The sequence below is a fragment of the Oncorhynchus kisutch genome, linkage group LG11 (assembly GCF_002021735.2).
Source record: "Oncorhynchus kisutch isolate 150728-3 linkage group LG11, Okis_V2, whole genome shotgun sequence".
Taxonomy (NCBI): domain Eukaryota; kingdom Metazoa; phylum Chordata; class Actinopteri; order Salmoniformes; family Salmonidae; genus Oncorhynchus; species Oncorhynchus kisutch.
The window spans coordinates 68949847-68974182 of NC_034184.2; the positions used below are offsets into that span (position 1 = coordinate 68949847).

General features: G+C 41.1%; 2 protein-coding genes and 1 long non-coding RNA gene across 10 annotated transcripts; 2 read left to right on the forward strand and 1 right to left on the reverse strand.

Annotated features, from left to right (window-relative positions):
* The first annotated feature begins 641 nt into the window (after positions 1–641).
* On the forward strand, positions 642–3260 carry tmem14ca (transmembrane protein 14Ca). Its single transcript, XM_020494481.2, has 5 exons — positions 642–1006; positions 1598–1670; positions 1800–1901; positions 2738–2825; positions 2940–3260. The coding sequence occupies exons 2-5, from the start codon at positions 1598–1600 to the stop codon at positions 2998–3000; spliced, it is 324 nt and encodes a 107-aa protein (XP_020350070.1). The 5' UTR covers positions 642–1006; the 3' UTR covers positions 3001–3260.
* mak (male germ cell-associated kinase) lies at positions 3227–17798 on the reverse strand. Of its 8 annotated transcripts, none has more exons than XM_020494479.2 (16): positions 17077–17334; positions 14896–15212; positions 12919–12973; positions 12532–12653; positions 11580–11662; positions 10970–11102; positions 10698–10869; positions 10186–10353; positions 9501–9776; positions 7607–7812; positions 7147–7286; positions 6844–6981; positions 6194–6268; positions 5530–5649; positions 5237–5329; positions 3227–4225 (listed from the first exon to the last, which is right to left on the reverse strand). In XM_020494479.2, the coding sequence occupies exons 2-16, from the start codon at positions 14994–14996 to the stop codon at positions 4065–4067; spliced, it is 2043 nt and encodes a 680-aa protein (XP_020350068.2). In that variant the 5' UTR covers positions 14997–15212; positions 17077–17334; the 3' UTR covers positions 3227–4064. The 8 variants fall into 8 exon arrangements, with proteins under 8 accessions (XP_020350068.2, XP_031692039.1, XP_020350063.1 ...); XM_020494474.2 differs by lacking the exon at positions 11580–11662 and adding an exon at positions 12188–12267 and having other exon boundaries at positions 3232–4225; positions 17077–17798; XM_031836179.1 differs by lacking the exon at positions 6194–6268 and having other exon boundaries at positions 17077–17388.
* On the forward strand, positions 17402–24075 carry LOC109899333 (uncharacterized). Its single transcript, XR_004211742.1, has 3 exons — positions 17402–17510; positions 21050–21112; positions 23636–24075. It is a non-coding gene; the product is annotated as an uncharacterized LOC109899333 (long non-coding RNA).
* Positions 24076–24336: the final 261 nt, after the last annotated feature.

A 24336-nucleotide genomic window follows, 5' to 3' on the forward strand; every position in this document is an offset into this window, starting at 1 on the left:
CTACAATGAAAGGACTGTAATTAATTGATAAAAAACAACTGATAGTAAAGATATATGTGGAACCTTATTTTCAGTGAATGTATTGTGACACATTAGGCCCACCACTTGTATTTAACAATGCTATGTAATGAATGTATTACTTTTCATAAATGTAGGCCTAGAAATGAATGTGATGTTTGAGGCTCTCTCACTTATTGATTGTACAATGCACACACATATTGTTTGATTTCAGTTTGTGAGTGTGTGATATTGGGGTTGGAGACATGTTTATTTCGACATTATAAATAAAAACCTTTATCAACAATGTCAACACTGCCATGTTGGATCTGAGCCTTGCTGTTGGAAAACCTCCCCCGACTTCACTCCTCCACATTCATCTACCATCGGTTGCTTTAGCCGTACAACTCAAACGCTCCCATTTTGAAAGGGTGTCAGTCATAGAGATAGAAGAGGACTTATGCTACGTTCACATGCTAGTCGGGACTCAGAAATGTTCGACTTGCTATCCACTTGAACGTGGCACGTGTATAACTACAACCAGTTTGCAAGTTGTAGATTTCAGCGTTTCCTAGTTCTGACTAGCATGTGAACGCAGCATCATCTTTATATCTGTGCCATTATAGCGGCTGTGACAGCATGGGCAGCTCCATTGAGGCTACAATCCACAGGAATCTTCACCCAGTTGACTACTTTAAAATGGCGGAAGCATGGTGGATGCCCTCAATGGCGCTGCCCATGCTAAATCGGCCTTTTGGCAACCAGAGGCCTCTATAATTCTCTATGTTGTCACTTTTAAAACGTTTTGGGTTTGGTTAAATGGGATACGAGTTCTAGTTTGTGTGCCAGACAGCTGATGGTATACTGGCTGCCATGTTGAGAAAAACTTCACTTCCCATCAGTTATTTGGCAATGCGTCATTGCTACGATTTACGTTGTGTGTGCGCCATCATTGGTGGCTCGGTTGTCACTACGAAGCAGCGGTAAAGGACGTATCGAAAGCAGCAAGGTTGTACACAAACGAGTGTTTTAGTATCCAAATGTTTTCAGAGTTTGATAACGTATCTGCATATAAATTAATATTGGTAGCAAACATACATGCTAGTCGAGATTCTAGTATGCATGTAGGCTACTGTGGTGTACTGCTCTCGTAACATTGATGTTAGGCTATGTTGCTCTGACTTACTCTTGTGGGACTGGCTTAGCCTACTAGTTACCCAACCGACACACAAAATGTACCGAAGAAAGTCAAATATGTGATCAACGTTGGGGAAATGAACCACGGTGTTCCCCTGAGGAATTCAGCTAAACCAGGATAGGCTATTGTATGGAAGAACAGTTTAGCTGCAGATACCATTTATTTGCCCACGTTTTGTTTTTTTACTACATTCATACTGTATGTACAGTCATTTATGTGTTTTGCAACTATGTAAAAAAATGACAGGCACAGCACAACAAAATTATCGTTTAATCTTCTATTACTAATTTGCTACATTTGTATCGTCTGCACGTGCCCACTGCCAATTGTTCTGCAGTGGGTGTGTGGGGAATGGCGATAGTAACGTTCTCCCTCATTACTTCGTTATGTGTTCTAATCTAGATGACTGATTGGGCTGGATATGGGTATGCAGCCCTCATTGCATCCGGGGGAGCGATGGGCTATGTCAAAGCAGGTAAGTTTATTATTGTGCCATCTGGGTTTACTCAATTATATAGTTATGCAGCCATTTACAGGTGAGTTTAATTTATTCTATCATATTTCTACTCTTGTGCTTGCCCTGTACTTCTTTTTGTGTCTCCAGGCAGTGTCCCCTCTTTGGCAGCAGGTCTTCTATTTGGGGGCCTAGCTGGGGTTGGTGCCTACCAGATATCACAAGATCCCAAAAATATTTGGGTGTCACTAGGTTGGTGAACTTAGGTGTTGACCCTTACTGTTTTATGAATGTGAAAGCATGCTTGTGTAACAGTATAGCTCCCTTCCCTCGCCCCGAACCAGGGACCCTCTGCACACACCGACAACAGTTACCCATCGCGCCACAAAAGCCATGACACTTGCAGAGCAAAGGGAACAACTACTTCAGGTCTCAGAGCTAGTGATGTCACCCGATTTGAAACGCTATTAGCGCTCACCACCCTTTGAACTCCTTTTGCGCAGCAACCAGTGATCTGAGTCACGCCACCAATGTAACAGTATAGCTTCCTTCCCTCTCCCCTACCTGGGCTCGAACCAGGGACCCTCTGCACACATCGACAACTGACACCCATGAAGCATCGTTACCCATCTCGCCACAAAAGCCGCGGCCCTTGTAGAGCAAAGGGAACAACTACTTCAGGTCTCAGAGCGAGTGACGTCACCGACTGAAACACGCTAACTAGCTAGCCATTTCACATCGGTTACACTTGCCACAGGCCTCCCATCGCCCAGACCTCTTTTGATCACCGCTAACTAGATACTCATGATGATTAGGTTTACAATAGACAAAAGATGTAATGGGTCCGCACTCAAAAAGATGTTATATAAAGCTTACTTCACTTTTCAATTGTAATTTTCACTGCTTCGGGGATAGCATACACAGGCGTGCAACATCTTTTTGAGTGTGGACCCATTACACATTTGGTTAGTCTGAATTTGAGGGTTTTACGCACCAGCCAAGCTTCTGGGAGAGCATGATGGTCCCCTATTGAGTAGGTCTACAATAGGCCTACTATACTGTACTGAGTCATTTCCCCCCTGTATCAGTCACATCAGGAGCCCTGGCAGGTGTGATGGGAAAGAGATTCTACGGCTCCAGGAAGATTATGCCTGCTGGAATGATGGCAGCAGCAAGGTAGCTGAGATGACCAACTCCTTCATTTCAGGAATAGGTCATAGGTATGCATGTAGATGATACAGTACATGATCTTACAGTACTTAACGTGTTTATTTTCTCTACTTTCTCTAGTATCCTTATGGTGGGAAAGCTCAGTGTTGGAATGCTGCTGCAGAAGCCCCAGGAGTCATAATACACTGATATGAACACTTTCAGACACTGATGTAAAAATCATTATCCTCTTTCCTTTCCATTGTCTTGTATTATTCAGGCACAACCGGTCATCAGTCATATGTGGATGTTATTTTGTAAAAATGTATAATTGAACACGGATTTGATCTTGTTTATAAAATTACAAGCATGGCATGTTTTTGTTCATATTGTTACACAGATTGTCATTACATGAATGAACCGTTAAGTTGTGTAAAAGGTTTTAAAAAATGGCCAGTGTTTAATAGCTGCATCTTAAGCGTGGATTGTCATAATACATAACTGAAGTCAACACTTCTTTAGCCACTGATACAGTAAGTGGCTATTCAAGAGATTACAATGAGTGATAGGAAACATTTCCTTATATAATTTCATTGGAGTTGAGTAATGTAAACAAAAGTTAAAAAATAGAAAGAATATAACTACATTATAAAAATCTCAAATACAAAATCCACCATTATTGGTTCTAATCGTATCATAAAACCGATTGTAAGACGAATGTCAATTTTCGGCATCAGACTCAATCCAGACAACACCCAATGGGCTTCAGGACATGGTTATCTTTGAGGGATACTTTAGAGCAGCCCTATCAGCCAGTCTATCATCAATTACCATACAGTAGATCAGTGTTTCCCAACTCTGGTCCTCAAGTACATATTTGTTGTGGCCCAAGACTAGCACACTTGATTCAAGTTGAATCAGGTATTTTTGTCCGGGGCTACAACAACAGTATGTATTGTTGAGGTTACTGAAGGACTGGAGTTGGAAAACACTGCGATAGATGACGCCGGGTCTTCTGTTGAAGTTGCAGGGATCAGGCCTCCTGGCGTATGTCTTTCCTTCATACATCACCCAATGATGCCAGTATAAAACAAACATGTATATATCTCCTTGAACATCCCAGTACATGTGCTACTTAGTTGTAATAATGTATTGGAGGTCTTTCAGAAGTACATTCACTGAGGGTAGTAAAATTCAGAGCAGAGCAACAAAAGGTTTTCCTTAGCGCTAAACCTGTGAGTTGGTTTAATAGCATCTCTTGATGCACTACCGATTGCCTCCATACTTGGATGCCCAGTCTACCCTCCCATGGACTGGCTGTACAGGTGGACCTCTAGTCAGAAGGTTGCCAGAGGTTTTCCCCAGGGCAGAGTAGTCCTGGCCTTTCATTTGAGGCTTGTCCGCCCTCCTTTTCCAGCCGTCGTAATCTGAAAATAAAAAAGATCTGAGTGAGTGACACCTCCATGTGCTGAATTTACTATTCCATATTTACAGGACTCCCTCTAACAGACACCCAGGTACAATCCTGAAACACCCCTACCACCCATATAGGCACGTGTGTAGATCAGAGTATTGTGCAGGTATATGCAATATTCTATGCAATTTATCAGTTGGCAAGGTGGAGCAACAGATATTTTTATACCTGTCCAATCCTTTCAGATCTAGGCAAGTGCCCTGGCATGAGGAGGTTGTTTCTGAACAGAGATATAGTGTCTACTGGTATGAGGGAGTTGTTTCTGGACAGGGATATAGTGTCTACTGGTATGAGGAAGTTGTTTCTGGACAGGGATATAGTGTCTACTGGTATGAGGAAGTTGTTTCTGGACAGGGATATAGTGTCTACTGGTATGAGGGAGTTGTTTCTGGACAGGGATATAGTGTACTGGTATGAGGGGATTGTTTCTGGACAGGGATACAGCGTGTCTACCCCAGCCTCAATGTAACCGTCTCCCTTGTCTGCTTGAGACAGATATCCCTGGGAGACCATCTGGTCACTTTGACTGAGCCCAATAAGTGCTCATAACAATGCATCAAAATGGCTCTAGCTAATGTAATGTAGATTAATGTAAATGTTGATTAAGTGCTTCAGATCTTTAGCAATGCAGATCCCCGGTTCACGGTGCGTATTCGGGCTCCCTTTCCAACTGTGGCCTAACAAAGAATCACAGGCTTCTTATCAGGTTTAAGGGCAGGCTATTGACTAACAGATGATTGCTATAAATAAATAGACTTCAAATGGCACCTACATCAGTACCTGTGTGGGTCGGTATTAAGAGCATGATGGTAACAACACCAAGGTAGTGGGTTCAATTCCCAGAGGGATCGCATACATACACATAAACTGTATGCACTCATTGTAGTGTAATTTGCTCCGGATAAAAGCCTCTGCTAAGTGGCGTATTTGATATTATTAGCCTGGGACTGAAACACTGCATTACCTTCAGTGTTTTCACTCATGGGCGTGGTGGAAGTGGACTTTGTCTTTGAAGGTTTTGGTTTGACATTTTTGTTATCAGGAGTAGCAAGATCAACTGAGAGGGACAGCAAGAGATGAGTTTAATGCAAAAAATAATAATAGAAAATGAGTAAAGAAGGACGAAATGTCAGAAAAAGAGAAAGCATGTAATGGTATAAATCCCTTCCAAGTGGCCTTATCTATGTCTGCTGTGCCATCTAGTCCAAAGACCAGAGCATTTTTATGTCAATTAAAATGGTAACTATAGGATCTTACTTGTGTGCTGGCCGGCAAGAGGAGCAAGCTGGATCCTTTGACCCACAGAGCCAACCTCTTTCTTCTGAAAGGAGGGAACATAACCTCCAGACAGATTGTACTTTGTACTGACAAAGTTTCCTGAAAGACAAAAAAACAAATTGATTTAAATGTTGACAAATGTTATTCATAACAATGATTTAATACAGACAAACTTTATTCATAACAAATAACGCTTCACTTGTACATCTTTAGCAGCAGTTCATTTGTTATTTAGAGTTCGGTCATAAAAATGACCATGGTTCCAGCAACCTTAATCTATTTAGTAATCTGGAGTGTGGTTCTCGTGTAGCACTGTGTGTTTGGGCTCCCTCTCCTGCTGTGTCATAATTGGCTGGGCTCATCAACATGTTAACCCACACCCACAGTATTAGGAAAATGGTTGCATAAGCAGAAACACTTATTTCACTTTAGTATATCCACCATAAAACAGATACGTAACAACATGTTACTAAATGTTTATGAAAATTGGGCATTATTGCTAATGATTATACGTAATAATAAACCACTTCAATTAATTTTTACTATAGATCTTAGCTAGAGGTCAGCAGAGGTCAACAGCAGGAATCCATGAACATACAAAGACATGAACATTCAATTCTAAAAGCCTTTACAATTAAAGTACCTTTAGCTGAATCAGGTATTCTTTCTTTTAGAACAGATTTATCCGTAGATTTATCAGAAGGGTTATCAGTGTCTTCTGCTCCCACAGTTAATGACAGGGGGATAAGACAATACACACATGAAAGCAGAGGGAAAAGAGCGAGCGGAAAGGAGAGAAATTGGTGAAATGATGCAACAATTTATCGAGTCATTAGAGAAGCACAGTGAAATATAAGTTAGAAATAGAGACGAAGATGAGGAAGGCTACTGTAGATTTCTGTGAGAAATTGGGCCATCCAGTCCATAAACTCAAGATGCAGGGTGGGAGGGTGGGCTTGGAGACACTTGATCCTAAGCAACTGTCTTAATAGTCCTCTAATCTCATGAATAAGGAAAGTGGGGGGCAGAGAGAGAGCACAGAGGCACATATTGTGTGTCTGTCTACATGACAAATGAATAATGGAGGCTCCCGTCTCCAAAGTGGCCCAGACGCTTAAGCACAGTAGCATACTCCAAACAGTTGCATTTTTTGTGCCGAGCCAACACTAAAAGATCAGGGCGAATCAGGAAATGAGCATTGTAGAACTAAAGCATATGACGTGTAGACCCTTTGTGATATGGGGGCATAAGAGTAGGAGGGCAAGCGTGTAATATAAAGCGACAAAGGGTTACCTGCGTTGACTCTGGTGACGGACAAACCAGCTCCAATGGGGCCGAGGGGTTTGCTGTTGACATTGGTGGAGTTGTCCCACAGATCTCGGAGTGTCGGCCCACTGGGCTCCTTGTCTACAGAGTTCTTGCCGATCAACCCTGAAAGGAAAGAAGAGCTGGGTCTGAAAATGTGTATGGCTGAAACTGACATAAGAGGACCAGTTGATACATGAGAAAATATACCTCCTACAAATTACTTGCTTATCTCACATTCTTCTTGTTTAAAACAAACAAACAAATAAGCACATTTTCAGTTGGTCTTACCAGGCAGATATCTTGATTGACTAAGGTAATGTTGTCTTGCTGAGGAGCCCGGGAGACTGGAGTCAATTTGGCCCTTCTTAATATTGCTTGGTAACTTAGTAACAGTGCTGAAGGAGTATATCGGTTTTTGCTCTTTGGATCTGATAGATAAGAAAGGCAGAAAATCAAACAGTTGGAACAACTCAGACAATTAATCTCAGCCAATGAAATATTTCAGTTAGATTGAATATGAACCTCCTACAGGTAAATCAACCTATAACAGGGTAGCTAACTGTAAAGGCCACTTTTCTTTCTCATCGTTTGCACAAATAGTATAACGGTCGTCACAGAAAGGGAGTTGGTTTGTGCCATAATACATGAAATGTAAACATAAGGTTACAGGTAAATCAATACAAGGAGACATCTATGCAGGGAGGAAGGGGAGAATGGTCCCCTGCTGCAATATAATCATTGATCTTACTGCGCATTACTATGGTCCTTAGGGCCCTTCTCCTCCTCTGATCCAAGGCTGGGTTTCTTGGAGTGGGACACAGAGGTCTCAGAAGGTTCTGACTCATCCCAGCTCTCTGTTGCCTTTACCACTGTCTGGCCCCAGCGCCTCCGCCCGCTCTTCACACCCACCGCTGCACTGTTCTCACTCCCAGTCCCCACCACGACAGATGGCTTCTGCCAAACGCAATACATTTCATAGGACATAAGTCATTCAGTTACAGTTGAAGTCGGAAGTTTACATACACCTTAGCCAAATACATTTAAACTCAGTTTTTCACAATTACTGACATTTAATCATAGTAAAAATGCCCTGTCTTAGGTCAGTTAGAAACACCACTTTATTTTAAGAATGTGAAATGTCAGAATTAGAGTAGAGAGAATGATTTATTTCAGCTTTTATTTCTTTCATCACATTCCCAGTGGGTCAGAAGTTTACATGCACTCAATTAGTATTTGATAGCATTGCCTTTAAATTGTTTAACTTGGGTCAAACATTTTGGGAAGCCTTCTACAAGCCTCCCATGATAAGTTGGGTGAATTTTGGCCCATTCCTCCTGACAGAGCTGGTGTAACTGAGTCAGGTTTCTAGGCCTCCTTGCTCGCACCTGCTTTTTTCAGTTCTGCCCACGCATTTTCTATGGGATTGAGATCAAGGCTTTGTGATGGCCACTCCAATACTTTGACTTTGTTGTCCTTCAGCCATTTTGCCACAACTTTGGAAGTATGCTTGGGGTCATTGTCCATTTGGAAGACTCATTTGCAACAAAGCTTGAACATCCTGACTGATGTCTTGAGATGTTGCTTCAATATATCCACATAATTGTCCTCCCTCATGATGCCATCTATTTTGTGAAGTGCACCAGTCCCTCCTGCAGCAAAGCACCCCCACAACATGATGCTGCCACCCCCGTCATTCACGGTTGGGATGGTGTTCTTCAGCTTGCAAGCCTCCCCCTTTTTACTCCAAACATAACGATGGTCATTATGGCCAAACAGTTTTATTTTTGTTTCATCAGACCAGAGGACATTTCTCCAAAAAGTACAATCTTTGTCCCCATGTGCAGTTGCAAACCGTAGTCTGGCTATTTTTATTGCGGTTTTGGAACAGTGGCTTCTTCCTTGCTGAGCGGCCTTTCAGGTTATGTTGATATAGGACTTGTTTTTATTGTGGATATAGATACTTTTGTACCGGTTTCCTCCAGCATCTTCACAAGGTCCTTTGCTGTTGTTCTGGGATTGATTTGCACTTTTCGCACCAAAGTACGTTCATCTCTAGGAGACAGAACGCGTCTCCTTCCTGAGTGGTATGACGGCCGCATGGTCCCATGGTGTTTATACTTACGTATTATTGTTTGTACAGATGAACGTGGTACCTTTAGGCATTTGGAAATTGCTCCCAAGGATGAACCAGACTTGTGGAGGTCTACATTTGTTTTTCATTTCGGGAATTTTCCAAGCTGTTTAAAGGCACAGTCAACTTAATGTATCTAAACTGGAATTGTGATGCAGTGAATTGTAAATTAAATAATCTGTCTCTAAACAATTGTTGGAAAAATGACTTGTGTCATGCACAAAGTAGATGTCCTTACCGACTTGCCAAAACTATAATTTGTTAACAATACATTTGTGGAGTGGTTGAAAAACAAGTTTTAATGACTCCAACCTAAGTGTATGCAAACTTCCGACTTCAACTGTATATGTCCAAGTCCAAATAGATACCCAGATGTCTCTGAGTTTGATTTCAAGGGGGGACTGTGTAATAATGTTACAATTGTTATATAACTGCTACTGTTTTTAACATGTTTAGCAGCTATTCCATGTTTCCTCAGATCTCTTTGTATGGACACAGTCCTGCCACCCACCGTGTTGGAGTTAATGACTTGGTCGTGTGGAGATGTCTGGTCAATCTGATGGTCTGTCTGCTGGAGGGGCTGTTGGGGGGCCTGGTGGTGTCTGCTGGAAGCTTTGGGGTGGTTGCCCTGAGACGTCCGGGCAGAGGAGTCTCCTGAAGAGGACTGCAGCTCACCTTTGGGCTCTGATGAGCCTCGGGATTGAGTCCTCACCGTGGCCTTGCGTATCTCACTCCCGGGCCGAGGCCCCAACACCTGACCCACCTGGAAGTAAGGGTACCGCAGAGCCTAGAACACAGAATGGGGATATGAATAGGATGAATTACTTATCATTAATGACTCCAGAACATAAAGGACATATGTTGACCAGCCATAAACAGGCATTGCGTAAGCAGTACACAGAAGAGCCCCATGAGGCTCTTGGGGTAATCAGTCTTAGTGGGCATGACTCACTGCATACCTAGCCAACGACTATGTAACAGGCATTATGGTGCTGCTTAACCGTACCTCTTCCTCCCTCACCAGCTAACACAGACACTGGAACATCTTAGCCAGCTATGCCACCAAATAGCTAGAAATTCGGTGGCGTGGAGAGACATTTCAAGCTGAGGAATGAGGTTTTATCATGCCCCATCAGTTACATATAGGAGTTGAAACAGATCTGGGAGCAGGCTACAGCACTGTGATGACTGAATACCTGCACGGCCGTGGGTCTTTTCTTAGGGTCCCACATGAGCAGGTCTTTCATCAGGGTGATGGCCTCTGTGCTGGCGTTGGGGATGAGGGTCTTCAGGTGGGTGGGCACACACTGAGGGAAGCGGAAGTTCATGGCCGAGGCCAGCTGGTATCCCTCTGGCCAGTCAGACTGGTAGAACAGGAGAGGAAAGTTAATTTAGAGAAATAATACTGTATGACGTTTCATTAACTCTCTCAATGCTTCACAATATCTGTGTATATTGGAAGCAATACAGTATGTCAACTATTCAAACCCATTAGAGCTAATTGTAATAGATTTGGATTAGAAACAGATTCCATTACACAAATGTCAATAGAAAACAGTATTATTCGAATCAGTTTAAATGAGCATGAATAGCTGGTTTACTGGATTACTTCCAACACACATTTTCAAACAGGCCATCATTTAAACTATAACACACTAGTACTATATCTCTCTGTAGACAGAGGATTGGTTGCTCTTCCCTCTCTTACCTTCTTGACTGTCCCCAGAACCTGGCAGATCTTGAAGATCTCATCCACCTCGCTGTTCCCGGGGAATAGAGGCCTAAGTGTGTAGAGCTCAGCCATGATGCAGCCCACTGCCCACATGTCTATGGGAGAGCTGTAGATGGACGACCTGAGCAGCACCTCTGGGGCGCGATACCTGGACACGACGACAGCGCAGCGTTTTTTCAACTTCGTTATGCATTGTTTAAAATAAGAGGGGACCAAAAGTCCCCACTAGACTATGGAGGGTACCTCACCATCTTGTGGACACGTAGTCCGTGTATGGGGGGCGGGAGCGGATCTCTCTGGCCAATCCAAAGTCGGCTATCTTGACTAGCTCTGGGCCCATGCAGAGCAGGTTTTCAGGTTTCATATCCCGGTGGAAGAATCCTACGCAAGGGGTCATGGAGAACACTCAGCTCAACCTCTTCACAGGTCATCCAGAAGGACGTTTTAAATATTTATATTGACCATGGAGTGTTTAGGTGAAGACCACATTTCATACTTGATTACTGTTATGGATTTTAGTTTTACATGAATCATTCAGTCAAAATAGATTCAAATGGCTTTAAATTGATAGTTCAGTACATTTATTTGGGATTGACATCTATAGATGGATTCTAATATACTGGGATATACACACAACAAGCATACAATATGGATTTTGCTTGACTTGAGACCACTTTTGAGGAAAATATCAGACTAACTTTGAACCAACCATCCCTTTAATCCCAAGACAATGGAGTGAACCATCCCTTTAATATGCGTCATATGGGGTATTGCAACATGGAGTAGTATTCTAATTTACAAAAAGCAATGTCACGCAAACAATAGACAAAAGAGCAGCAGGAGGACAAAGCATCTTACCATGCTTGTGCACAAATGCCATACCAGACAGCACTTGGAACATGATGTTCCTAATTTCATTCTCAGTGAACATCTTATTTTCCCTGGCAGCGCAAAGGAAAGGCACACAAGAGGAAAAAAAGAAAGGAGGGAGGAGAAAAGAGACAAAATAAGAAGAGGGAGAGATGAGATAGGGAAACAGCTCCCAGGATGCATGCAGCCCATAGGACAAGTGGAAACCGTGGCAGTGTTGGACAAACACAGACTGAGTTAGCGTGGTGTGAGAAAAGAACAACTCTTGCCAAGTCACTCACTCTCTAACAGGCCAGATGGACTAGAAACCTGTTTACCTCAAAGTTTAAAGTGCTTTTCAACGCTGGGTTGCACAAGTGAGGTATCCACATGTCCGTTCACCGAAACAGCAAGACAACGGAGGTCTAACCAAGGGTGACAGCCAGCCAGGTGCTAGCTAGCTAGCGTGTGAAAGGCTAAATATTTGTCAGTGTTTACAGACAATAGCCAACTCTATGAATGATGGGAGTGTCTGTGACAGCAGAGACCTCTGTAGCCCCAGTTGTCCTTGGTGTGTCAGAGGACAGAGTCAAGTGGTTCTTATGCGGGAGACCTACCATGTTTATGGATAAATGATAGGCCTTGTAATATCTGAAAGCTTATGTTTCTGATCGCTGATTCAGGGAACAATTTATTTCTGCAAATGAAGAATTGATAGAATTGTCAACTGATAAGACTATATGAAACATCAAATAAAATGTTGGGTTGTGTTCATAAGGGCACGGAACGTTTTGTAACGGAAAATGAAAATACGGCTTTTTCCATTTTCTTCAGTTTGGTGCCAAATGAACACAATCCTGTTGATTCCCACTCTTAAATAAATTACTTCCCCAACAAGCATTATCTATTAAACCATTTCCAGGTATTCAAGGTTTTGTCGTTTGAAATGAAATGCCCTTACCTGTCCTTCATGAGCTGATAGAGATTTTCTTTCATGTATTCAAAGACAAAGTACAGGTGGTCGTTTTCTCTGATGACTTCCTTTAACTTCACCACGTTGGCATGATTCAGCTTCTTCAGGGACTGTGGAAATACATCATGGGATGGACCAAGATGATGAAGTATGATCATGGCTTTAAATGAAATATAGTGACAAACATTCTCTAGAATATAATCATCATAAAATATCAACTGAAATTGAATCATTAAATTCCATAAGCAAGACACGGATGTCATTGTTGTTAGTGATAATTGTAAGCACTTCCAGTTGGTGCTGATACCATCCTGTATGAAACATGAAATGTACCTAAAACATTCTGTTATTCATGTGTTGTGTACCAATCTTTACCTTTACTTCTCTCAGATTCATGCACTCTTCCCACGAATAAAACTTCCTCTTCATTCTGTAAAACGAGACAAACGACATGGTGTTTACAGTCTCAATACCATTTTCTCACTCTACAGGAACATACTATATTTACTAATTACTCTGCAGCCCACTATTTACATAGAAATCCCACACTAATATATAACATAAGAATATCCTAATCGTTACATTTCAGTTTTTTTGTAATCTATACAAGCACCACTACTAAATTTGTAATGCTAAGATATTAATTATTATTAGGCCTAATTCTTTCAGTTAAAGTGCCAAAAATGTATCTATCTATATAGTGACCACATCTTTTCAATAAATACTAGGTAAACACTAACTGAAAAAGGACTGTAAAACAAGTCGTTAGTGCATCGTCGGGGCGTCATTTACAGATGTACTGTACATGAAATTAAACCTTATTCCCAATTAACATTGGAGGTGTCCATTACGTGTCAGCTAATACATGTTGCTATGCTTGGTAGATAGTAGGTCCACCACCTGGTATAACTGACACTCTAGTACAACCTAATCCGTCGAGGACCTTTATTCTGACACTCCCATCTGATATTATGTAACTGGACACTGGGACCTGCAGATATCACACTCCTCCTCCTCCCGTGCATCCGCCAATGCCTCTCTCCGCAGCAACATAACACTGCAGACTACTTTCACTCCTTTCACCGTCACCATGGCTATCACTTTGCATGGTAACGAAGCGTTCACTCCCCCCCCCCCTCCCCGTATCCATTATTCAACCTACCCTCCATGATGAAAGGCAGAGTTGTAAGCTGGCTTGCCTTAGTCATGGTGAAACCTAAAGTGAGACTTCAGACGGATTTGTTTGTAGTTAGGCATTATACAGCCAGAGAATTGTGTATGGTTCCGGACTGTGGTTACCTTAAACCTAACCTTAAGCCTGACATTAATCCTGAACTTAACCAATATTGATCCCTATGCTTAACCCTTCCCTTTCTGTCGGCTGAATATACAATTCCTTGTTACTACGTTGTGCCAGGCATGGTGTTTCCGTCATCATGACTCATGAAGGTGTATTTTAGGATGGTAGTGCACTTATGTGCTTCAAAATGGCCGCTTGTGAGAACACTTAAGGAGTCTGCATGCCTCCCTCCCGAAACAGTATGGAAGAGTTTGTGACATTTTGTGATGTTTTTGTTAGTTTTGGACTTCGGTAAGGGTTTTTTCAGCTGTTCGGGCACACATTTTTTTTTGAGGCAAGCTGATGTCGGTAGCCAAAGTCGACACCCCTTCGTCAATGATAGGTCAACAGTAAGGATTCTTCAATGAAGTCTTTCAACAAGAGACGACTCGTTTTCATGCACAGATCTCCTCTGCAAAAACGTCAAAATTAATGACAGATTTCTTGAGTTATATTAGATTAATTCTGACTATTTTGAGGAAGTGTATACTGGCTATGTCGTTTCAAAATTGACAAACAGTACTATTGCTGCTTTTTTCTTGTTTTTCAAGCGAAAGTCTTTTAAGGGAGTATGTGAGCACACTCGTTCGGTTTCGCCTAGCTGAAGCCAAACTGAAGCATACTGACACCTTTAGCCTCTCAGAACAAAGCCATGTGAGTAAACCACCCAGACCCTTGACTAGTTTATTAGTACTATAGACACGTACCTGTTGATGGCCACCAGTGTAGGACTATACGTACCTGTTGATGGCCACCAGTGTAGGACTATACGTACCTGTTGATGGCCACCAGTGTAGGACTATACGTACCTGTTGATGGCCACCAGTGTAGGACTATATGTACCTTTTGATGGCCACCAGTGTAGGACTATACGTACCTCTTGATGGCCACCAGTGTAGGACTATACGTACCTTTTGATGGCCACCAGTGTAGGACTATACGTACCTGTTGATGGCCACCAGTGTAGGACTATACGTACCTGTTGATGGCCACCAGTGTAGGACTATACGTACCTCTTGATGGCCACCAGTTCTCCCGACTCGTTGCTTTTCCCCATCAGCACGCTGCCATAAGTGCCATCTCCCAACTGCTTCAGCTGCGTGTAGCGATTCATTGTCTCAGAATCATCAGCTTGGGGGAGTTGCAGGGTGCTTCTCTCTCCTAAATGATAGTTCTACCAGTCCTCTCTTTCTCGCTCACTATGTCAATATGTGATGTTCTTCATTGGTGGGATTCACAACAGGTCACACAGGAAAGGTGCCATTGCTCTCTCCTGATCGCCACACTGAAGGTCAGCCAAATGTTCCACTCCTTCCTGATGCTGGCATATCTTCAACAACACAGGAAAAAATACAATACTGTCAACTTTAAGGTAACCAGTCGCCTACAGGAAATCATAAGACAACAACAAAACAGGACTTTCAGTTGTAGAAGCTCCCAAATGATAGTCCTAAATATCTCAATGAAAGGGCTGTTAAATGAAAGTAAAGAAGTAGAGAACGTCCTCTCTTCTTGAGAAAGAGGTTGAGGAGGTGGATTAAGTGTGTGACAGCAGGGCTTGAGCCTGAGCTGACGCCGTCGTCACACTACCCAGGGACATGACACATCCGTGGCCAGGCGTGGCCTGCCGGTGATTAGGTCCACTGGGATATAAATAGGGCATTACATCACCACCATGCTCACTTACCAGCACTCACTCTATCCCAAGCTCCCAACTCCCAACCCTGCATGACTGGCAATTGGATTTCAAGGGGCACAGCAACAGTAATCAGAGTGTTGGCTGCTATAGTACAGAGGTTTGTTTAAGGTAAACATGTCATGTCATGCTTACGACAGAGACACAGCATTGCCCATGTAGGCTATGACCCCAGTTGCTTTGTGTTATATTCTGAGGGAACGATACAATATAGTCTAAATATAGCAAACCATTATCAAAAGACTAAAATGACAGAGAGGCTATATAAGTCTACCTCAATCTAGAGTTTGTTCAATAAAGGAGACTAAAATGGACATCTCAAACCAGATTTCTTATCTGAATTAGACAATGTAGGATTGACGAAGCCATTTGGTCTCTTTGGCTAATTCTGATTTCAGATGCAGTTATAGGTGATCATTGTTGAGTGGAAATTTGAAGTCATATCGCCAACAGCTTTCTAAACAGCCATATTTGAACAACAAAATGGGCACATCTAGGGTAAATAATAATACCACTATATGTGTATACTGTCTGTATTTAGGCTAGTCGATTCAAAGCCACGGAATTAGATTATTCTCTAGGATTAAATAAGACTGGTCCACTCAATTGAATTTCAAGACAGGAAAGAGACTGCTCTCCATCAAATATGAAAATAATATTTTGAAAATACTTTGCACTCTTCTTGTAGTAGACAAAAGTCTGCCCTAAATCACTTTATAAAATAACTGAAAACAGAGAAAACTGCATAAAAGTATTATGTTCTACCTTCTCTATGATTTTAATTGCTTGCTCCAGTCTATAGCAAAACTCCCTTTCTTAAGACCATATGCCTCTAAAATAGGCAGGGAATGGTGAGCAAGGAAGGGCCTCTGTAACAGATTGCAGGAGTCCACTAAGCTTTCGCAGTATTGTAATCTGTTAGAGAGGGGTTTAGGAGGAATTACAAAGATGTATTAAAGGCACATGACATTAAGAAGCTCCTGAAGGTCGATGATGAAGCTGAAATATGCACACGTTTTATGATACCAAAAGTGCTAGGATAACCTAACAACCACAAGGGAATTAAGAGTTTTGAATTGGGAGACAGTCTTTTCTGGGTAAAAAACTACTGTCACTGACATGATAAAATTGGACACAGGCCCAATATGTCAAGATGCCTTGGATTTCAAATGAATAAAACTCAAATTATATTAGAACCTAACCTTAAATTGAAGCTATGCTGATACCAAGTGTTTCACATTTCTAAGATTAAAGAATATTCAGGCCTTGAATAATATTATATTTGACAAACTTCTGTCTCTTAATTATTATAGCCTATTATACAGGCCTATTTTTGGCTTAGAATTAACCTACACAACAGTAACGTTATATGTTCTGTCATGTGTGGACATGTGTTGACATATGCCCATAATAACAGTCCTCTCAACTGTCCCTCTTTCTTGGCCAAAACGTTTCTTCTTGGCTGCTTGTCTTTTTAAAATATTTTCTCGGAACTCACCATTTTAGGGTGTTGTTCCTCCCACTGTTTTCTGAGCTTGTAGATAGCGCTGAAGTTTCTTGAGATAAAATGCAAGTGGCGTCCTTAGTGTTCCGATAAGGTGTGTGGCGCTTCTCCTTGGCAACGTACACAGACCAAAGATGTCAGGTGGAAACGCAATGGTTTGTGGTACTTATTGTCGCGTGCCTGAGTGTGTCTTCAGAGTCGAGGCCTACCGCCAAGGCTAACCAGGGGCCGACGAAACCACAGGCTTCTATATTTGCGTTAGCATGGCACACAGTACACAAGTAGTCAACCAAATACCAGTAAAATAGTCCTCACCATAGCCCCGCTGCCACCAGATGGCGCTATTATTCTTTACATATTTTGTCACCCACAGAGCAGCATACCTAGGAAACCTTTCAGGCTTATCTCTGCGCCTTCAGTTCCCCCAGGTAAGTGTTTGACAGCCATTTCGCACAAAAGTGTAGTTCGTTCCCGACGTTTGAATTATTTTTAATAAGAATATAGAAGGCCGTGTTTTACAATTACACGCATAGACGCAGTTTAATTTATATTGGCATTTTCAAGACAACTTGGAACTCTGGAGAAAAAAACGAGGTAAAATCATGACGCCAGTGATCTTCAGGTCAGACCTCTAGAAAGATGCCCGAATATCCGAATTGGAAATCCGAGTTGGATGACCGCTCAAAATAATTTTTTTCCCAGTCGGAGTTCCGTTTCTGCCGAGTTTCCAGTGGGTCAATTGGTGCTTTCAAGACAACTGGGAACTAGGGAAAAAACGAGGTCAAATCATGACGTCAGTGATCTTTGGAGCTTTAGAAAGATGTTACTGCATTAGAGGCTAACTTCTTTAGCGCATATTGATTAAATTATCTCCTGACCTGGGGAGTTTTGTTAAAAGCCCAAACACTGTCTCTAAACATTAACATCATTTTCTGTACGTTTTTGGAAACATAAGGAACATATTTCAGATCAGCAATAAAAAAAAAATTCCAACAAAAGGCTAAACTACTACACACCTTTTATAATGTTAGTCTTCCCACAGGGTCATATCTCCATGTTTACATGGCTTGTTTACTGAATACAGATGGAAGACAGAGTGCGGTTTCCTCCACACAATAATGTGATGATTGTCAGATTAATATAATAGTTCCATTTAAAACGTTTAAATGCTTTGCAAGAATAACAATGTCCCCAATAATCCTGTTTACACGGACACCTCTGAAATCAGGCAACCTGATAAATGCAGAAAATCACCAATCAAAATAAACATTCTACCACAGCGAGATTGTTCTTTTTCTGAAGTATATTTGTTTCGGAGTTCTGACATATAAAGTTTGCGTGTGAAAATTACTTCTAAAACGCATACATTCAGCTGTTCCGAACATAGCTAAAGAGGGAGGCTAGCTCGGCTGGTGGTAGCACATGCGCAGATCAAATACACTGCTGGAACACCGATTTAAGGTGTTTACTGTTTTAATAATTCTAAAGATTGCTCAGAAAGAGAAAGTATTTACATGACTATTGCATAATCTGCCTACTGCCACAGTCAGTTCGATGTCTAATTATTAGTGGGCATGTAGACCTCCTCAGTGGCGGCCACCTGTGTTAATTAGCGATCTAACATTCTCCGAACACCTGTGTGTAAGTGTAACTGGGGAGGAAGTGTAGTGCATCAACTGAAGCCATGCCGCTTGTGGATCTGTTCAAAACTGCTACAGTAAGTGTATATTTTTTATTTGAAAAATTATTTCTCTGATATGCAGACATGCACCTTATTTTTCATATGTTTTTCGAAAACCGTTTTGAAAGCAATGATGATTTACTTTTCTAAATTTTAAAACACAGCTTCCTAATTGTAGTAAACGCTGAAAACGATTTTCCCCAGTTGGTGCTCGTTTTTTTCTGAGTTCCATGTGTCTTGAACACACTGAAGTCGGAAGTCAGAGATTTCCGATTTCCCAGTTGTTTTCAACGCGGCAATGCACCAACAACTAAAGAACGTTGACGCACAAGGCAAAACTTCTCAGCTGTTTTGGTGCAGTACCCACCACGCCCTACAGCGTAAAGCGAATCCATGCACATGCGCAGATACTGTGTGAAAGCGAGGTATTGCACCTCCCTCATCGCAATAGCTGAGTCCTTAGAATCTTTTGTTGCTACATAATTTTTTGGCTTCTAAATTAATGATAGGTAGGCCTACCCATGGATTCTTGAAGAATATAACTTATAAATGCCTCATGTGCTTAGTTCAAATGTCGTACCTCATCAAAACCCAACCTAAGCTTGTTTTTAAACAATGCCAATGTAAACATACACTTAATTTTGATATCATAGATTGTCTATGAATTTGAAAGTGGTTACATTTCTCCAGGCCCATTCCTCAGCTTTTACCCGAAACAAAGGTGGGGTGACGACTTTGTTTTTGTTTCAATTAAGGGCTCTAGCTTTAAACAACTATTTTGTAAAAATCACATCATTGGTCATTGTGCTTGGACCCAAATAATTATTCAGTCGTATGGCATGAAGTGGAACTGTACTGAGATAATGTATACCGGTTGTTTGTTTCTCAATCCACAAGGGTTTGTGATACACAAATTGAAATTCACAGTAACGTTTTTCAATACAAGGAATACAGGAGCCAGTTTCCTGACCCAATATAAATAATTAAAAATGTCTAATCTAACAAAGAAAATGTTGACCCTCCTATAATTATTTTCAAAACGTACCTCTAGAAAAGCATTCATTTTCAGTCACATTATATTTATCAATTTGTCCACTATTCCATTGTTTCTTTCACCTATCATAGCAAAACAGAGTAACACGGCTCTGACAGTGGCAGCAAGGGACCCAATTGTCTCAGGCTGAGGCACTCAGTGTCCAAAGTAACACTTCAGACAGACCAGTCAAAAGGGACAAGGAGGAAAGGCACAGGGAAATTGATTTTTTAACATCTCCATCCTCTAAGTGATTTTAGCATGGACTGAGCTCTCTGAGTAAGAAGCACCAGCTGACTACCAGCAGCACTCTACTGATTGAAGTTTCATCCTTTATTTGACTAGTGGTTGGAGATGGAGTGTCTGCCTTTTTATTATAAGACTCAGGTGCAGTGGACATACACTGAGTGTACAACACATTAGGAACACCTGCTCTTTCCATGCCATAGACTGACCAGGTGAATCCAGGTGAAAGCTATGATCCCTTATTGAAGTCACTTCGATTAGTGTACTGTAGATGAAGGGGAGGAGACAGGTTAAAGAGGGATTTTTAAAACTTGGCACAATTTAGACATGGATTGTGTGTGTGCCATTCAGAGGGTGAATGGACAAGACAAAATATTTAAGTGCTTTTGAACAGAGTATGGTAGTAGGTGCCAGATGCACTAGTTTGTGTCAAGAACTGCAACGCTGCTGGGTTTTTCATTCACAACAGTTTCTCGTGTGTATCAAGAAGGGTCCACCACCCAAAGGACATCCAGCCAACTTGACACAACTGTAGGAAGCATTGGAGGTAACATGGTCCAGCATCCCTGTGAAACGCTTTTGACAACTTGTAGTCCATGCCCCGATGAAATGAGGCTATTCTGGGGCCTGAAGAGGCTGCAACTCAATATAAGGAATGTGTTCCTAATGTTTTGTACACTCAGTGTATAGTCCCCCTCTATACTGGTTCTCCGGTCAAGGCGACATTGGGAGAATTGTCGTAACTCCGCATTGGAAACACTTCAGTGTCTCAGTTTTTGTAATTGATGAATGCTGTTCAAACTGTTGATTTAATGAGGTTGTTGTAATAACACTTCTTGGGAGAGATGGTCATGGGTCATCCTCACCTAAAAATATTTTTGCCTACTGTTGATAATCTATTCCTTTTGGCACAATATACCTGCGCAGAGCTATTATTGAGTATTATGATACCTTGGTAACATTTATTAGCAGTGTATAACTCCCCTGATATTATTTTTTACCCCTAGGAGAAGTCTTCCCTCACACCCCATCCACCCCCATGAAACAACACCTCTGATAAGGGCGTCTATGTAAGCTTTTCTATTCACTTGTATATTATTTCCATCTTATATGCTTGAAACAAAGTGAAAAATGTAATCGAATTTAAACATCTATAATAACTAAATATATCCTGGATTTCAAGAAAAGTTTAAATACTTATTTGGGTCGTTGCATTTGATTTCAATGACTTTATGACCGCACCCCGTTCGATGTGGACAAAACATTCCATACATATTTGCCCATGGTAGAAGTGGTCAGAAAGTAACTTTTTGGACCTGAATGCCAAAACATTTACGAGATAGAGCTACTCAAAGTTGACCCATTTTGCATACCCCACCCTACCATCAGACATCAATGTCTTCATCACTGGAAAATATAAACTGTTGAGTTTTATATTATTTAAAAGCTTACAAACAGGGTTGTCTTAACCTAAAATGTCAATTATCTAAAAAAGCATAAACTCTATTTTTTTGGGGGGTTCACATATGTCACGTGAAAAAACTCATTCCATAGAGGGCCGAGTGTCTGCGGGTTTTCGCTCCTCCCTGGTACTCTATTGATGAAATAGGGTCACTAATTAGCAAGGAACTCTCTCACCTGCTGTTCTTCATTGAATTAAAAAAACTAAAACCAGCAGACACTAGGCCCACTATGGAATGAGTTTGACACCCCTGGTATATGTTGTAGTTTAGGCACTATTTGACATAATCTGAGGTGTTTGTGTTGTGCCCTCCATCAGCTGAGACACAGCATACTCTTGAATAAAGGGTGGGTGTCATTTCAGTCAAATAAATATAAATGGACCTCAATCAAATAGATATATGCCTTCAGACCACTACAATTTAGCTGGGACATTATTCAAATGGAATAAAAATCGATGATCTATATTTCTATCATTCCTATGGAAGATTGACAGTAAAAATGTAAAACGACTCCTATATTCCCATTCATGTCAACATTCTCTGATGTGTGGGTCTCCAACCCTCTTTGTGCTACCATTTGAATGTTGAAATTTAAATTGTATCCCCATTTTAGTACATTTATCAGCCAAAACATGACACCCACCCATATTGAAGAGTATGCTGTGTCTCAACTAACGGCGGGCACAACAGAAACACCTCAGATTATATTAAATAGGGTCTAAACTACGACATAAGCTACAACATATGCGTGTTTTAGTTTACATGTTTTTAGATAATTTACGTTTGAGGTAAAAAATGTCAATTTTGATCTTAAAATATTTTTTTCATGGAATTATAAAATAGTTTGACAACCTTGTTTGTAAGCTTTTAAATAATATAAAACTCAACCGTTCATATTTTCCAGGGATGAAGACATGGATGTCTCATGGTATGGTGGGGTATGTAAAATGGGTCACCATTGAGCACCTTTATCTATTATGTTTGGGCATTCATTTCTGACCACTTCTACAATGGGCAAATATGTATAGAAAGTTTTGTTCAAATCTAAACGGGTGCAGTCAAAAACTATTCTCTCTCAAATATATTATCACCTTGGTTTTTAAATGACAACTTGGCAAGCATACACCTGTAAATTCTACCTAGTGCTACAGCTGTAGGATCTTAATTTGATCACCCTGTTGCAGGATAACTTTACTGCAATGCAGGAAATTGAAAACATGTAGTGTATTTGAGGTTTAAAAAGGCTTCCATTTGTAATTTACACTTTGACATTTCACACTTGATTTTTCCCTTAAGAAAAATGTAGTAACCCCTACAAAAATGTCCATTATTTATAATCCACGTAATAATTCACATTTCCTGTTGCTACAGGATTATTTTCTTTCTGTAACAAATTGGCTCAAATTAAGATCCTACATATGTACTAACTAATAACATATATTAGATTACTTAAACAGTTGATTAACCTGTCTTCTGATAAGCCTGGTGCCTCCATAACACTCTATTAACCAGCATGCAATTTGGCAAACACCGGAGCTGCATGGGGTGAATAAAAGGATGAGCACGTTTTCATCTGCTTTTTCTCTATGCAGGAGTAATCCATCAATCGGGGAAATGTTCAACATGATTTGGTTTTGCATTGGTATTCATTAACCATTACAGTCAAGGGGGGGATATCCTGCAGATGTGAGGATTGGGTTTCATAGGGGCATACTTTTCCTGGGCACCTCCATGAGACACTGGGGTTTTAAGGGCCACACACACAACATAACCTTAGCATGACTTACATGGAACCTACAATTCCCTTTTTTGTTTCCATGCTCAAAGGAGCAGAATAACTCACATGTAAATTCACTGTAGCTTGTAAAAATCTGGATTGGACAACAAATAGGGAAAGGAACAGTCTGTGAAAATTGTTTTTAGTAGTGTTTGTATTGCTAATTTGATTAAAGTATTCTAATGGTGAATAAAACTTACTTACAGTAAATAAATTTGGATTTATTTAATTGGTTAACTCTTGTTTCTTATTTTTAAAAAGGCATCACACATTACCATAAATAATTAGACTAGTGGAAATCTGGTGGGGTATTTATTTACTGTCACAGTAAAAGTAATGATGTTTTGCCGTAGGTGATTTATGCACTTGCGTAGGAGAGGAGACGGAGTGATTCCAACGGCACTTGACACACAGCGGGGCAAGGTGGTCACTGACCTGGATGACTTTCAAGCAGAAGGTACAGCACCTTAAGCAAAGCAAACAGTGTTTGGTTCATAATAAGTCAACATCTTCAAGCATGAAATGGACCATGTTTGTTTCCCCAACAAAAGCCATGCAGTGAGAAGGTGTCTGCATTTTACAGCCTATAGCCTAGCGAGAATTCCGCAAGAAGTGTTTGACTAGCAGTACCCCAAAAACAGGTAATCTATCCACCATCTCAGTGAATAACAGGACGGATCATAATAAAAATGAACAATTGTCCCCAAAAAACTACTTTCCCAATGTTGGCACTTTCAAATGTAATGGTCTGAGGGACATCAAGTAAAATAAAGATGGTTGACAAAAACATTAACAATGAGATTGTTTGGAATAGGTGGACATTTCTCCCACTTAAATCTCCATATGTGACAAGAACTTAAGTGTAAACTTACCACATTTTCACCTGCTGAAACCCCCCAAAAAGATGAAAGAAAGTAAAGGTTTTGACTTGAGAGGGGGGCTGTTTTTTGGGGTAAAGGGGTAAAGATCACCCCTGCAGAGGGTAACACCTGAGATACGTGTTATTACCCACAAGGGAAGCACTCTCAGGGCTCAGTGACAAGCACTTCACACT

Bases quoted from the DNA above. Each gene is read 5' to 3' on its own strand.
- tmem14ca (XM_020494481.2), top strand. From the start codon at position 1,598: ATGACTGATTGGGCTGGATATGGGTATGCAGCCCTCATTGCATCCGGG. The intron at 1,671-1,799 runs GTAAGTTTATTA...TTGTGTCTCCAG, and splicing joins GATGGGCTATGTCAAAGCAG to GCAGTGTCCCCTCTTTGGCA. The intron at 2,826-2,939 runs GTAGCTGAGATG...TACTTTCTCTAG, and splicing joins GGAATGATGGCAGCAGCAAG to TATCCTTATGGTGGGAAAGC.
- mak (XM_020494479.2), bottom strand. From the start codon at position 14,996: ATGAATCGCTACACGCAGCTGAAGCAGTTGGGAGATGGCACTTATGGC. The intron at 11,663-12,531 runs GTAAGGGCATTT...TTGCGCTGCCAG, and splicing joins TATCAGCTCATGAAGGACAG to GGAAAATAAGATGTTCACTG. The intron at 7,813-9,500 runs GTGGGTGGCAGG...TGCGTTTGGCAG, and splicing joins AAGTCATTAACTCCAACACG to AAGCCATCTGTCGTGGTGGG.